This window comes from Branchiostoma belcheri, unplaced genomic scaffold (genome assembly GCF_001625305.1).
Source record: "Branchiostoma belcheri isolate BF01 breed outbred unplaced genomic scaffold, Haploidv18h27 scaffold70, whole genome shotgun sequence".
Lineage (NCBI taxonomy): Eukaryota > Metazoa > Chordata > Leptocardii > Amphioxiformes > Branchiostomatidae > Branchiostoma > Branchiostoma belcheri.
In genome coordinates, this window is record NW_017804354.1 from 686,469 (window position 1) to 699,314 (window position 12,846).

The following is a 12,846-nucleotide window of genomic DNA, read 5'->3' on the forward strand; positions in this document are numbered from 1 at the left end:
CCCCCCCCCCGTCCCCCCATGTCAAGAAAAGCCCGGTCTAGGTAGGGTTAAGGTAATGGCATATAGTTATAAGCTTACCTTCCCTGAGCCTTGGAGTTTACATTCGAATACCCATGCTTGTGCGCCTCATAATGTCAGTCTCTTTGAAGTATTTTTCGCAAAACACTGTACTTTTATTAAGGGTGAAATTGTCCCCGCCAAGTTCCCTTTTCACTAGAGAAGCCCAGTATTTCGCCATGTTTTGTCCTCAAGTACCCTTTTTGGCACATTAAAGAAGGGGATCTCTGATGGGACCTACTCCCCATTAACACAACACAAACAGATGAGGAACTATTACATCCATAAGCCTTGCAGTACAACCAGGCTTGGATTTCTTTTCCTCTTCGGGCAGGTATAGTGTTCGTCTGAAAAGAGTTAAAAATGTTAAAGTTTTAGACAAAGACATAAATATAAATAAAGAAATGAGAACATGAACCACCCGAAGCCAGGATCTCATCCAGACACTGTTTATGATGTTCTTATAATATTGTAAACATTGGACAATCCCCGTCTCCAAAAACGTAGGACGTTTAGAAAACCCATGCTCCGCCTCTCCCACACTGCGTGAGTGGCGAGAAACCTGACTGGACGCTTTGACGTTGTAATCGATGAATATTCAGGGCGATCGCCGAAATTTCGTTCAAGAGACCTATTTCTACCGAGCAGGATCTCACCAAGGTATAGTTATGTTTTCGTACCGTTATTTTCTAGTAAATCTCTATCGACAAATAAACGGGTGACTTTAGAATAACAACCGCCCCCCTCCCCAAAGTGACAAAAGTTTCACTCTACGTGCGGTCGGACATTAGACGCTATAATCGGTAAATCTACGGAGAAATCCCTGAACACTCCACAAATTTCTACCCACAAGACTCCAGTGCCAACATTTTCAGGTTCTTGTGGCTATATATCCGGCTAAACTCGATATTTTTGACGCTTGGTGCTTACGTAACATGTAAACAAAGTAAATCACATACGCTATGTACAATGCCGCCCGTCCGAAACTGTTCAAAATCGGAAGAAACATGCATTTCTACCCGCCTAAATCTATCCCACATGCCCACAACAACATTCTTTACCCGTGAAAGTCGTGTCAACAATACTTTACACTGGACGGGCAAAACTCACCGTTGAAGTTGGAGCATCGCTATCGACTGTGTTAGAACGTACTACAAACCATTCGCGACCTCACGGAAGACTCGCTTTCTCGCGAGGTCACGCGCGCTCACGCCAAGGATGTGCTCTCGCGAGAATAGAATCAATATAGCAACTGTATTTGGAATGAGGTCTATTGCAAAAATCTTGACCGATTGTCCACGTTGTTAAGGTCCTGTTGAATGGCTTCAATGCTGCTGGCTTGCTTTACATTCCCAAACAACTTGCTGTCGTCAGCGAATATCTTCGCAGCGCAGGTCACAGACTCCGGGAATTTATTGATGTATACCACGAAGAGAATGGGTCCCAATATACTTCCCTGTGGGATACCACTCTTGACATCTCTCCATGAGGAGAACTGCCCATTGACCACCACTCGTTGCTTCCTGTTAGACAGAAAGTCCTCAATCCAGTCTCGCCCCACTCCATACCTTTCCATGTTAATGATCAGCCTCTTGTGTTGGACTGTATCGAAGGCTTTCTCGAAATCAAGATATATCACATTAATCTGCTTTCCCTCCTGTAATGACCTCGTCCATGCCTTCATACAAACAAGGAGTTGCGTCATGCATGACGAAACCATTCTGTGTGTCTCTGATGATAGATTCCATTACCTTCCCAACGGCCGATGTCAAGCGTACCGGTCTGTAGTTCCCTCGAGCTTATCTACTCCATTTCTTACGGATTGGTCTGACTTGCACCCCTTCGGTAGTTTTACTGCATCTAGGGATTTCTTAAAAAGAATGTTCAAGGGTACGCGCAAGTGATAGGCTAATTCCTTCAAGAATCTTGGGTGCATGTTTTCAGGTCAGGACGACTTCGACTGATTCAGCTCTGACAATTTTTTCAAACCCTTTTTGCTCAAGAGACCTCTAGCCAAGTTACTCAATTCTCTTTGCCAGTCTTTTTCTTGCAAATAATCACCAGCCTTTGCATACTGTCCTTTATCGTAGTTCCTTCTTGTTGATTGTTGAGCTGTCCTTGCGTCAATTTCAATAGGGAAAACCAAACAACAATGATCTCATTTCCCTAGGTTTTTGGTTCTAAGTCCCCAATTAGATTCAGGTCGTTGGCGATGACAAAATCTAATGTTGACGGTTCCTGATTAACCCGGAAACGTGTAGGCTCACTCACATGCTATCATACGGAAACTTGTTTTCTGAACAGTCAATAGTGGGGTCGTGTGGCGCAACGGCAGCGTGCGCGACTCGGAGTCAAGAGGTCCCGGGTTCGAGTCCTGACATGCCACCGATCTTGTGCCCTTGGGAAAGGCACTTTACAAGACTTTTTCCACTAGACCCAAGTGAAAATGAGTATTGTCTGTCCATTATTCGTTTCTATATGCTGGACACAACACCAGCAACAGCTGCCTCTGTTCCGCGTGTATTGCACTGTTGCAATTTCAATAAATTAAATAAAATCGAATGAAATCAATAAACGACTTAATAGGCTATGATGGTTGCTGGCAATACCGTGGAGGCCATGTTGTCCTAGTCCCAGTTCCTTGATATTGACGTCTCCTACAATTACCAGTCTCTTCTGTCTCCTACCCCAAACAGACGATATAAGGTTGCAGGCTTTATCTGTGCTCTCATTTGCGTTAGCCGACGGACTTCTGCAAATGCATCCGATGGTGATGTGATTGTTTCACTAAATATACAGTCCAGAAATAATCCCTCCTGGAAGCCTTCTTTACTGAAGTCCAGCTCCCTGACTGTAATACCGCGAGACTTCTTTACAAATATAGCCATTCCTCTGGCTATGTAGTCCTCTTTTACAGATATAGCTATTCCTCTGATGATAAAGTGGTACAATTTGAGTCCTATCAACGTTGACAAAGGTTATCTGTTGTCTCAAATGTGTCTTTCAAATGTTGAAATTTGTATGTATTGCTGAAGATATCGTTTTATACAAACACAAAAACATACAAAAGTACATACAAACACATACGCAAGCAAACATAATCACAACACGCATGCACACATATACACACACCCTCGCACGCAGACTTTTCCTCTAGATCGTATTTTAATCCTTCGCGTAGAAGTTGCGCCCAAAGTGAACAAAAGAATATCTTCGTTTAGCAGGTTTGTAGTTAGTGGGTTAAACTGTTCGTCAGGTGTACATGTAGGTACGCTGTTTGCTGTATCAAGCCATGCATGTTGATTTGATTACATAGATGGCATCCTTTGGGAACCCCAAATCTGATGTGAGCGTGCGAATAAAAAAAAGTTGCCTTATTTATGAAATCTACGTGGTCAGGAAGGTTGAACAAACGAGTATTGTATTGTTTGGCGAATAATAGAGTTGCCTTTGGAATTAATTTCGGCATTCTACGACATAAGCAATTTTCCAATATTTTTTTTACAATTTACGGCATATACTTGCGTATTTTACAGCTGCTTTGTACGATTTACAGTTTGGTTGAAAACTTTTTTAGAAAGGGACGATAATGCATGGCTGCAGATGTAGTCAATATAACCAAATCAACATAGGTATAGACTAATGATCAAACTTATGATTTATAAGTTTATTACCTTCACCAAGAAGGTAATGTTTTGGTAGAGCGCGCGATCCAGGTATTTATGGATGTTACTCATCGCCCAAAAATTAGGAGCTTGTTTCGGGGCTATTACAAACTCCAAGTATCAAAATGTGCTACGACATGGTAGTTTATGTCAATATCAAGGACATTTCTCATAAAAAATATTTTTTAGTTTTCATTCCTTAAAATTGCATTTGATGCATGCCATCTTTAAAAATATTATTCTTTATAGAAATGCCGTTGACATATTCAATGATACACACTACTGTATCTAATATATTTGGAATATTGTGGGCAGACAAAACAGACAAAAATGTAAATTTTTAGATTTCTATGCTTTCCGGAAGTCTGATATCGTCTATTTCTCCCGTGTTCACTTCGTCTAGGACCGTCAAAATGTCCTCTTCAATGACGGGAAAGACGGTGACGTCATGGCGCAACTCGCGTTCTATTTTGACCGCCTTTGCGGGGCTCTGCATCATCGTGACAATCTATTTTCAGCATCAGGATAGTCTATCGCCCATACCCTCGCCAACACTTCAGAAAATGAAGAACAGGTAGTTACGAGACCAATTTAAACAATTCTTCCGAAGTTTCTTTGCAGCATTTACTTACTACGATTGTAATTGTTCTTATTATGGGTTCACCACACCTCCAAGTGGTGGTGAACCCATATTGCTTTTTCTGATGTTTCTTCTCCTCCTCCTCCTTCTCCTCCTGCCATTTTTAAAATGGATTCAGCTTCTTCATTTTAGGGCCTAAGGTACTGAAATTTGGTATGGAGGTACAGTGGGCAAATACCCCTAGGCGTTTTTTAAATTTTTGTGATACAGGCTTTTAGAATGGTTTTATTTGAGTTTTTTGGCTGTGTTATAGCAAATGTATTACTGTGTTAGTGTGCCGTGTTTACCACGTTTGGGCATGAGTCATCAGAATGGAATGCAGGGCATCAACCAATAGGCATGCAGCTTTCCTCTATACTTCTTGATGATTGGCTGTTGGGATTTAACTTGATTAACACCTGCACAGAGCATTTCCACCTGCACAGAGCATTTCTTGCTGATTGGCTGTTGGGATTTAACTTGATTAACACCTGCACAGAGCATTTCCATACTGACAGTATGTCTTTATTCAAGTGTTTTGGTAGGTATTTCAAGCTTTTCTGCTCCAGCATTGGAATGCGGGGCATGAACGTTTTTTTATTTATTTTGAAAATCAACAGTTTGCATTATGCAATTAAAAATCCTAACCAATAAAGTAGGGAATAGCTATCCAACTGTTGTTTTAGTTGTATGTTACTTCATATTATAGTTATATTAATGTAAATCATTGTTTTCCCTTGTGTTTCTCATTCTTTCCCTGCCACGTCATAAAATGTGGTGAACCCATCGCTGTTATTTGCTCCAAAGCAAATATTGGCCTTTCTAGTTTATCTTATTCATTTACATATATTTCAAACGATGTGGTAGTGTTTTTAAATTTATATATTGTAAATAACGTCAAGATTGTACATGTACAGTCTCTTGAGTCTCTTTTATGCACAATGAATCTTGTCTTCTATCAGAAATGATTACCGAATCTCTTTAGTCCTGCAGCTGAGAAAAAACAAGAATACAGAGAGGAGACCGAGGTGTCAACGGACTTCTGCAGCCGTCCACGACAGAAATACGTCTTCATCGCACCGCACAAAGTCGGGGCCTCAACTAGCTGTCCGGTTTTCATGCGATACGCCATCAGGCACAGGCTTGCTGTGCTTATTCCAACCAAGGGTAACGTTCTCTCTTGGGGCGTCTCTCCCGTCGAAGAAGACTACATCCACACACCTGATGAACAGTATGATGCACTATTGAACCACTTTACGTACAATAAAACCTGGCTACGATCCAAGTTCCCAGCCGACACAGCCTACATATGTAAGACGCTTTAACTGATTTACTTTAATAACTAGAATGGTAACATTTGTAATGCGATTGCATAATGTTTACCTTTACATGGTGTAGCCTAACAATCAACTAGTAACCACTTAGTTTATTCTTACTCAAACATATCTATATGTATCTGTGTCTTGCAACTTGCAAAACATTGTAACCCAACACCACGGGGTGTCTGCTACAGCACCAGTTAACATGGTGACAGCAGTATGGCGCAGATCATTGACTTGATGTGTTTGGAACGGAGGACGAAACTAAGCAAAAACAACGTGTTTTACTTCTACGAACGTAACATAAACACAACCTACTCATACATAACGGAAACCTAGGTCAAAAGGACTCACATCTTAGGACGCCAAAAAGAACACATCTGTTTGGACATTGACAAATTACCATGTATTATCACTCTTTTTGGTGACGCCTCAGGGGAGAGTTGTTGACAAATACTGTCAAGTAAGTCACCCCAGGCATCTCGGGAATGGAGCATGAAAAAGTTTTGAACTTTGATCACAGAAAATCATGTGAACATGGAATGATTCGCTTCTTTGAAACTCCGTGACCTTTGTAATCCATAAATAGCCACAATTCAAAAGTTATTCAGGCTTACAGTTAAATCTGCCCTGGTTATATTTATATTACAAAAATACCCATATCTTCTATTTCCCTATGAAATCACTAAAGTAAAGGAGGCACTTGATTTATGACAATTGACACTTATGTTTTGAACACAGCTATTATACGAAATCCAAGCGAGCAATTGAGGTCCACCATGAACTATTACTACCTTCCAAAACTTCTGAAAATCAAGTCTAAAAACCCGCTCAACACGTTCTTGGAGAACCCATGGAGGTACAAGAACCGGTCCGAGGTTCACGTTGCCTACTGTAATGTAACCTGGGACCCAAGTCGGAACTTCATGTCCTTTGACTTGGGATATCCTGCCGAGGGAGCGGAAGACAAGGTACATTTTCTACTAAGTACAGAAGTATTGTTTTAAGTGGCTACCTTGGCTGTCTTCATCAGCCTACAGGGAGACCTTTCTTCGAAGGCCATTAGGATACCTTTTTCACTTTCAAAGTAACATCAATGTCAGTCTGCGGTTACACCATCTCCACCCCCCCCCACCCCACACACACACACACTTCCTGTGAATCGAATCTACTACATTAACCCTATTCAGACGGCGTCGGTGTAAGGCCCACGCCAACTTTTATCTCGGATAGCACCTGAAACGGCCTGCGCTAGGACCATGACATTTGGCTAATTTTCTTAAAAAGAAAACTGTAAACAATCCCATATTAATTAGACAAGTTGATGAATTTCCGTGTTGCCATGGCAACGGTTCTCTGACACGCAGTTTTTTGAAAATTCAGTAATTTTTGGTTTGTTCAATCACACTTTCATTCTAAGATTAATAACAACTACTATAATTTTCTGTAATTTTTATCAATAGATATTCATAATTTATGCTAATTTGATGACATCATTGGTCAAAACCCAAGGTGGTGAACCAGATCATTAGTCAAACTTTCGCCATTACTCCGTATTTTTTCACATAAACCGTTCATGTGAACATCTGCTGCCCATTACCTTGTGTTTTAGACTGTATTTTGAAAAAAAATTCATTTTAGAAAATTCAAGATTGACGATCCAAGATGGTGGATAACTTGAATATGCAAGGCGTCATTTTATGTCATCATTTTCCCGTCGATGTTGTTGCCAGGGGCAACATAAGACTTGGTAGACCTAAATATTCTAATGAAAACACTTTTCGTTAACATTTGGTTGCATTCCATTGAGTTTAAAAAATGTTGACGGTTTTAGCCCAAAACGTGACACCATAATGACGTCTTATGACAACATAATGACACCAAAGTTTTCCTTATGATTACATTTATATACATTTCTTGATAACGTTCTTTATATTTTTTGTTAATCAAGGAGCGAGCTCGAAGATACATCCATGAACTAGAAGCCGACTTCACCCTCATCATGCTGCTGGACTACGTGGACGAGTCTTACGTTCTCCTCAAACGTCTCATGTGTTGGGAACTTCAAGACGTCCTCTACAAGGCAAATAATGTTCGAAATTACACGTTTAAGTCTTTTGTTCCCTCTGAAAAAGAGCTCGCGGACCTGCGGCGCTGGAAAGCCGTGGACTACCTACTGTATGACACGTTCAACAAGTCTTTGTGGCGGAAGATCGCAGCACAGGCAAGTGTCCTACATGCCATGTTTTCTAGCTTTTAGGTACCCAGTGCAATCTTAGACCAGTAAAACTGGATTTTCAAAGTTAATTTTCTGTTTTTAACCTAGGCGTATATTTTTATGTGCCACTTTTCTTTCTTGACTTTGTCAGTATAACTCTTCTTCAGTTTCTTGTAATTTGATTTTTTTTCTTTTTGCAAACTTTGTAAAATTACAAAGGAAAGTCTGAGGTAAGTCCGACTGGGTTCAAAACTGATCCTAGTAATATGGGCATTTTTCAACACGAAAGTCTTGGGCTGTCCAAAATATGTCTTTTAGGAAAGGTAATTGCTTCAATAGTATGTAATTTGCCAAGTACCCCCAGCCTCAGAAATTAGGTAATCAAGCCAGTAGAGCCCATGACCTTTGACCATTATTTGAAGTTTAGTTTCTTGGATACAGATAAAACTAGTTAAGACCACCTGACTGATACAAAAGGGGCGTTTCTAGCAATATTCACCTTTTTGGGGTTCGGACAAACATTAAAACTGATTATTTCTGACTGGGGGGGGGGTCATCAAGGCACATTTTGATTGACAACTGTGAGTTGATAAAGATACTATGTTATAAACATTCACAAATACAAAGTCCATCATTTTTGGTAATTACATCAGTTTTACAGTTATCTAAGTTTTCCAAGCTATTTCTGGCCAATGCCAATTATCCATTACACACACTGCCCATATATGCTGATATCACACTTTTGCTAAGAAAAAAATGCAAACCAATGCAACCACATTCCCTTTACATAAGGTGCCACAATTAGGACATAGATAGAATGCCGCCGGGTATGGCTAAGGCCATGTTGGTTTGATTATATGGATGATATCCGCGCGCGCATGAATTTCCATACGTTTAAAAAAAGTTTCGACCATCGTATAGAAACAGCGAATATATGTCTTATGTTGCTAAAAAAAAGTATTGGAAGACGATAATAAAGTCATGGAATGCCGAAATCAATTCAGGAAACGAAAACAAATGTGAAGAAATGAAAATCTATTATCATTCACCATACCATACTCTGTGTGTTTAGTCATTCGTTTAACCTTTATTACAACGTACTAAGTAAATTTCCTAATGAAGAAATTAAACCTTTTTTTGTAAACTATTTTTTATTCGCACGTTCGCATCAGTTTTAGGGGTCTAGAGGATGTCATCCATATAATGAAATCAACATGGCCTAATGCTGACTGTGTAAATATCCATTTCTCCCCTCTTTGCTGCAACACCTGATGTGTGCAAGCGTTGCGTGTTGGGCTCACGCTTTCTCAAGTACTTACCCGCACTACTTTGTGCTCGAACAATTAATTACGCCTTTCGTTTGGTTATCTGGCCCTTCTTCAATTACATCTTTGTATTCCCTGACAAATGAATAGGATGCTGGAAGCTGAGGATTGCATAATTTCAAGTCTTTGAAATCTACTATTTTTCTAGTTTGACTTTTTTTGTATTTATACTTTAAAATTCTAAATAAGATTTGCATTTACAATCGCAAACAAGATTAACTTTTGTTAACCCAACGATGGTTCTTATTTACTTGTCAACCACGCAGGGTCCTGACTTCTTTGAGGAAGTGCGACATTTTAAGGACCTCAATGAGCACATTAACACGTATTGTGGTGAACGACAGAGGGAGGAACCTAACCTTGCAGTGAAAGCATCCAAATGGAATTCGCAGTTTGAAGTCGACGCAGAGTTTTGCAGTGCACTGCATTCAGTAGTGAGTGTCTGATTGTGGAACGGTGATTTGGGTTTTTATGAATGTTATTTGCAAATTGCAGCTGTAATAGGGCTTGCAATTTGTAATGTAATCGGGTATTCTACCACCTATTTAATTTCTGTACATATGTCACACTCCATTCCTGCGCATCCTTGACCTCAATTTTTTGAAGTCACACTCTCTATGCAATTGTCGCCATTTTTATTCCAATCGCTAGACGTGGTGAAGGTACACTCAGGTTTTTCAACTTCTTTTCATGCCGCCACCAATACACAGGACAATACAATTTGGCGGCAATGGGGGTCGTGTGACGTAACGATAGACTGTTCGTCGAAGGTCCTGGGTTCCAACCCTGTCATGTCAAGGAACTTGTGCTCTTGGAAAATACACTTTACGCGACTTTCCTCACTTAACTCAGACGAAAAAGAGTACTGTATTGTCCTCTGTATTGATGGCGAATTGTAATCATTTTTAGCAGTCTGTGTTTTTATAACTTGGCAAAGTCCCATAAAATTACTTTGATCGTAACACAACTCAGACAAAAAACAAGAATACATTCAGTTATAAAGACACAGACTGCTAAAATGGTTACTGTAAGTTCAACATTGTAATCTAGAATCGCCGATTTACTGATTTTCTCCTTATACTTCTGTGTTGTTTTCTTTTTGTGACCGTTATGGAAAATGGTGTAACCACAGACTGATAGGAAGGTTGCCACTGATTAGTTCCAAATTCTAAGCACATCCGGGACACTGAAATTAGGGCAGAGGTCAAAGAAAGGTTAAAAAAAAGGGTTATGAAAGATCACCTAGTTTCCTGTCTTCACTTTTGAATTATTTTCATGTCTGCTCTCGTATGGAGATCGGTGGGAAAATGCATAGGAAGTTAATTAATACAGCAGCTCTAAACAATCGACAGCGTACTGAAATTGTCAACCTCTTTGTTCTATAGGTAAGGGAATTTTTGATTCCGATGCAAAAAGGACCACAGGGGGACCGTTTTAAGCTGATGACCGAAAAACAAAACATCAAGGCAGTCATCGATGGACAACCAACTTTCAAATACGAAACGGAGAAAAAAAGGTATCTCCATGAGGTCGAAGCCGCCAGAAAGTCCAAACGAATGAAACGAAAGAAACTGAAAAATCAACTAAAACGAACAGCAAAGAGTACGACGAACTCTTTCAACGAACAGCGAACAGTAAGTGTGTGAGTTTGTGTGTGTGAATGTATAAGTGAGTGTCATTTTGTTTTTGTTTGTGTGTTTGTGTACGTGTATGTATGTGTGTGTGTGTGTCTGTGTACTTGCGTGTGTGTGTACATGGGTGTGTGTGTATGTGTTTTATTGTATGTGTGTGTGTGTGTGTGTGTGTGTAAGAGTATGTGCGTGTGTATGAGTGTTTGTGTATGTATGTGTATGTGTGTGTAAGAGTATGTGCGTGTCTATGTATGGTTGTATGTGTGTGTAAGGGTATGTGCGTGTGTATGAGCGTGTGCATGTATGTGTGTGTAAGGGTGTGTGTGTGTGCGTGTGTGTATGTATGTGTGTGTGTGTGTGTGTATGTGTCCGTAAGAGCATGCGCGTGTGTATGTATGTATGTATGTATGTATATGTGTGTGTATGTATGTATGTATGTATGTATATATATGTGTGTGCGTGTGTGTGTGTGTGTAAGAGTATGCACGTGTGTAATGAGTGTGTGTACGTGTTTGTGTTTATATTTGTGTGTGTGTGTGTGAGTGAATGTGAGTTTGTGTCTGTGTCTGTGTGAGAGTGAGTTTCTATGTGTGTGTGTGAGAGAGAGTGAGTGTGAGTTTGTGTCCGTTTGTGTGTGTGTGTGTGTGTGAGTGAGTGTGAGTTTGTGTCTGTGTGTGTGTAAGTGTGAGTTTGTGTCTGTGTGTGTGACTGAGTGTGACTTTGTGTCTGTGTGTGTGTGAGTGAGTGTGTGTCTGTGTGTGTGTGAGTGAGTGTGAGTTTGTGTCTTTGTGTGTGTGTAAGTGTGAGTTTGTGTCTGTCTGTGTGTGTGTGAGTGAGTGTGAGTTTGTGTCTGTGTGTGTGTGTGAGTGAGTGTGTGTCTGTGTGTGTGTGTGAGTGAGTGTGAGTTTGTGTCTGTGTGTGAGTAAGTGTGAGTTTGTGTCTGTGTGTATGTGTGTCTCACACAGGAGGGATATACCTATGTGTGGACAGCAGAACCCAAGCAGTTGTGAATGTTTAAAATTTCGTATATAATCAGGTGTCTGCAACGCAAATATACTTATATTTCGTGTTTTAAACATAATATACTAGTTTTGTTATTTGAACAGAAAAAATTTCTTTGACTTGTAATGAAGTGTTATTTGGACTCACCATTTTTTTGTTTATTTTAGGCCACACCAATTTAATTTGTTGGTTCTCGGATTTTTTCAGAAAAAATATGAAGCGACAGGGCGAAAAAAAATAAAAATAAAAACAGGTCTGTGCATCCTATTATAGCCCCAAATGCTACGATATGAGCCATGAAGTCAACAAAAAGTTTAAAGTTAAAATTTAAAGTATAAATTTTGAACTTTTAATCAAACCACTGCATTGATAGATAGAAAAACTGTAACAACTGGGAAGAAAAGGAATTTCCTCAACTGTTGGGGGCAAAATATGAGCATTTTTGAGTTGATTCAGAACCAGAATCTTTTTTTTTTTGCAAATCAGAAAAAAATGAAGAGGCGAATCCGAGAACCAACAAATTAAATTGGTGTGGCCTTATGGGTCGATCTTGTCTGAGATTACGAAAGAAGTGGTAGACAGATCGTCACATTGTTTGATATGCGGATATCATGTATTGGAAAAAAAGAACAGAAAGATATAAATTATGTGGATTAAACCTAAGTTGCACAACTGAGCTGAGTAAAGGTAAATGTCATTAGGCGTACGTAAGAAGCATTGCGTACTATTTAATCAACAATGTATGATTTAAAACCGGCACTTTATGTTAATTTGACGACGTCATTGAACAAAATGTATGTTGGTATACCGTATTATTACCTTATGTTTAACCGGGTTAATTTCTCATAACTTTTGTCACTACCATGTATTTTAGGGTGTTGGTTAATAACATATATATTTTGTATTTCTAAGTTTGAGCCATGTTGACTTGATTATACGGATGACATCCGCGCGCCCATATATTTTCGTCCGTTTCCAAAAACAACACTTTAGACCGTACTGTAAGTCGT

The 12,846-nt window shown here is 39.7% G+C and overlaps 1 protein-coding gene across 1 annotated transcript in view; it reads left to right on the forward strand.

The window, feature by feature from the left end:
* LOC109484791 (galactose-3-O-sulfotransferase 2-like) overlaps positions 1-11,844 on the forward strand; it is a 15,643-nt gene extending 3,799 nt beyond the window's left edge. The window contains exons 2-8 of the mRNA XM_019788155.1: positions 4,126-4,296; positions 5,327-5,652; positions 6,402-6,631; positions 7,612-7,884; positions 9,470-9,637; positions 10,589-10,837; positions 11,800-11,844. Of these exons, the coding sequence (XP_019643714.1) occupies positions 4,136-4,296; positions 5,327-5,652; positions 6,402-6,631; positions 7,612-7,884; positions 9,470-9,637; positions 10,589-10,837; positions 11,800-11,844 (1,452 nt within the window). The 5' untranslated portion in view covers positions 4,126-4,135. The remainder of the gene's footprint in view (positions 1-4,125; positions 4,297-5,326; positions 5,653-6,401; positions 6,632-7,611; positions 7,885-9,469; positions 9,638-10,588; positions 10,838-11,799) is intronic.
* Positions 11,845-12,846: the final 1,002 nt, after the last annotated feature.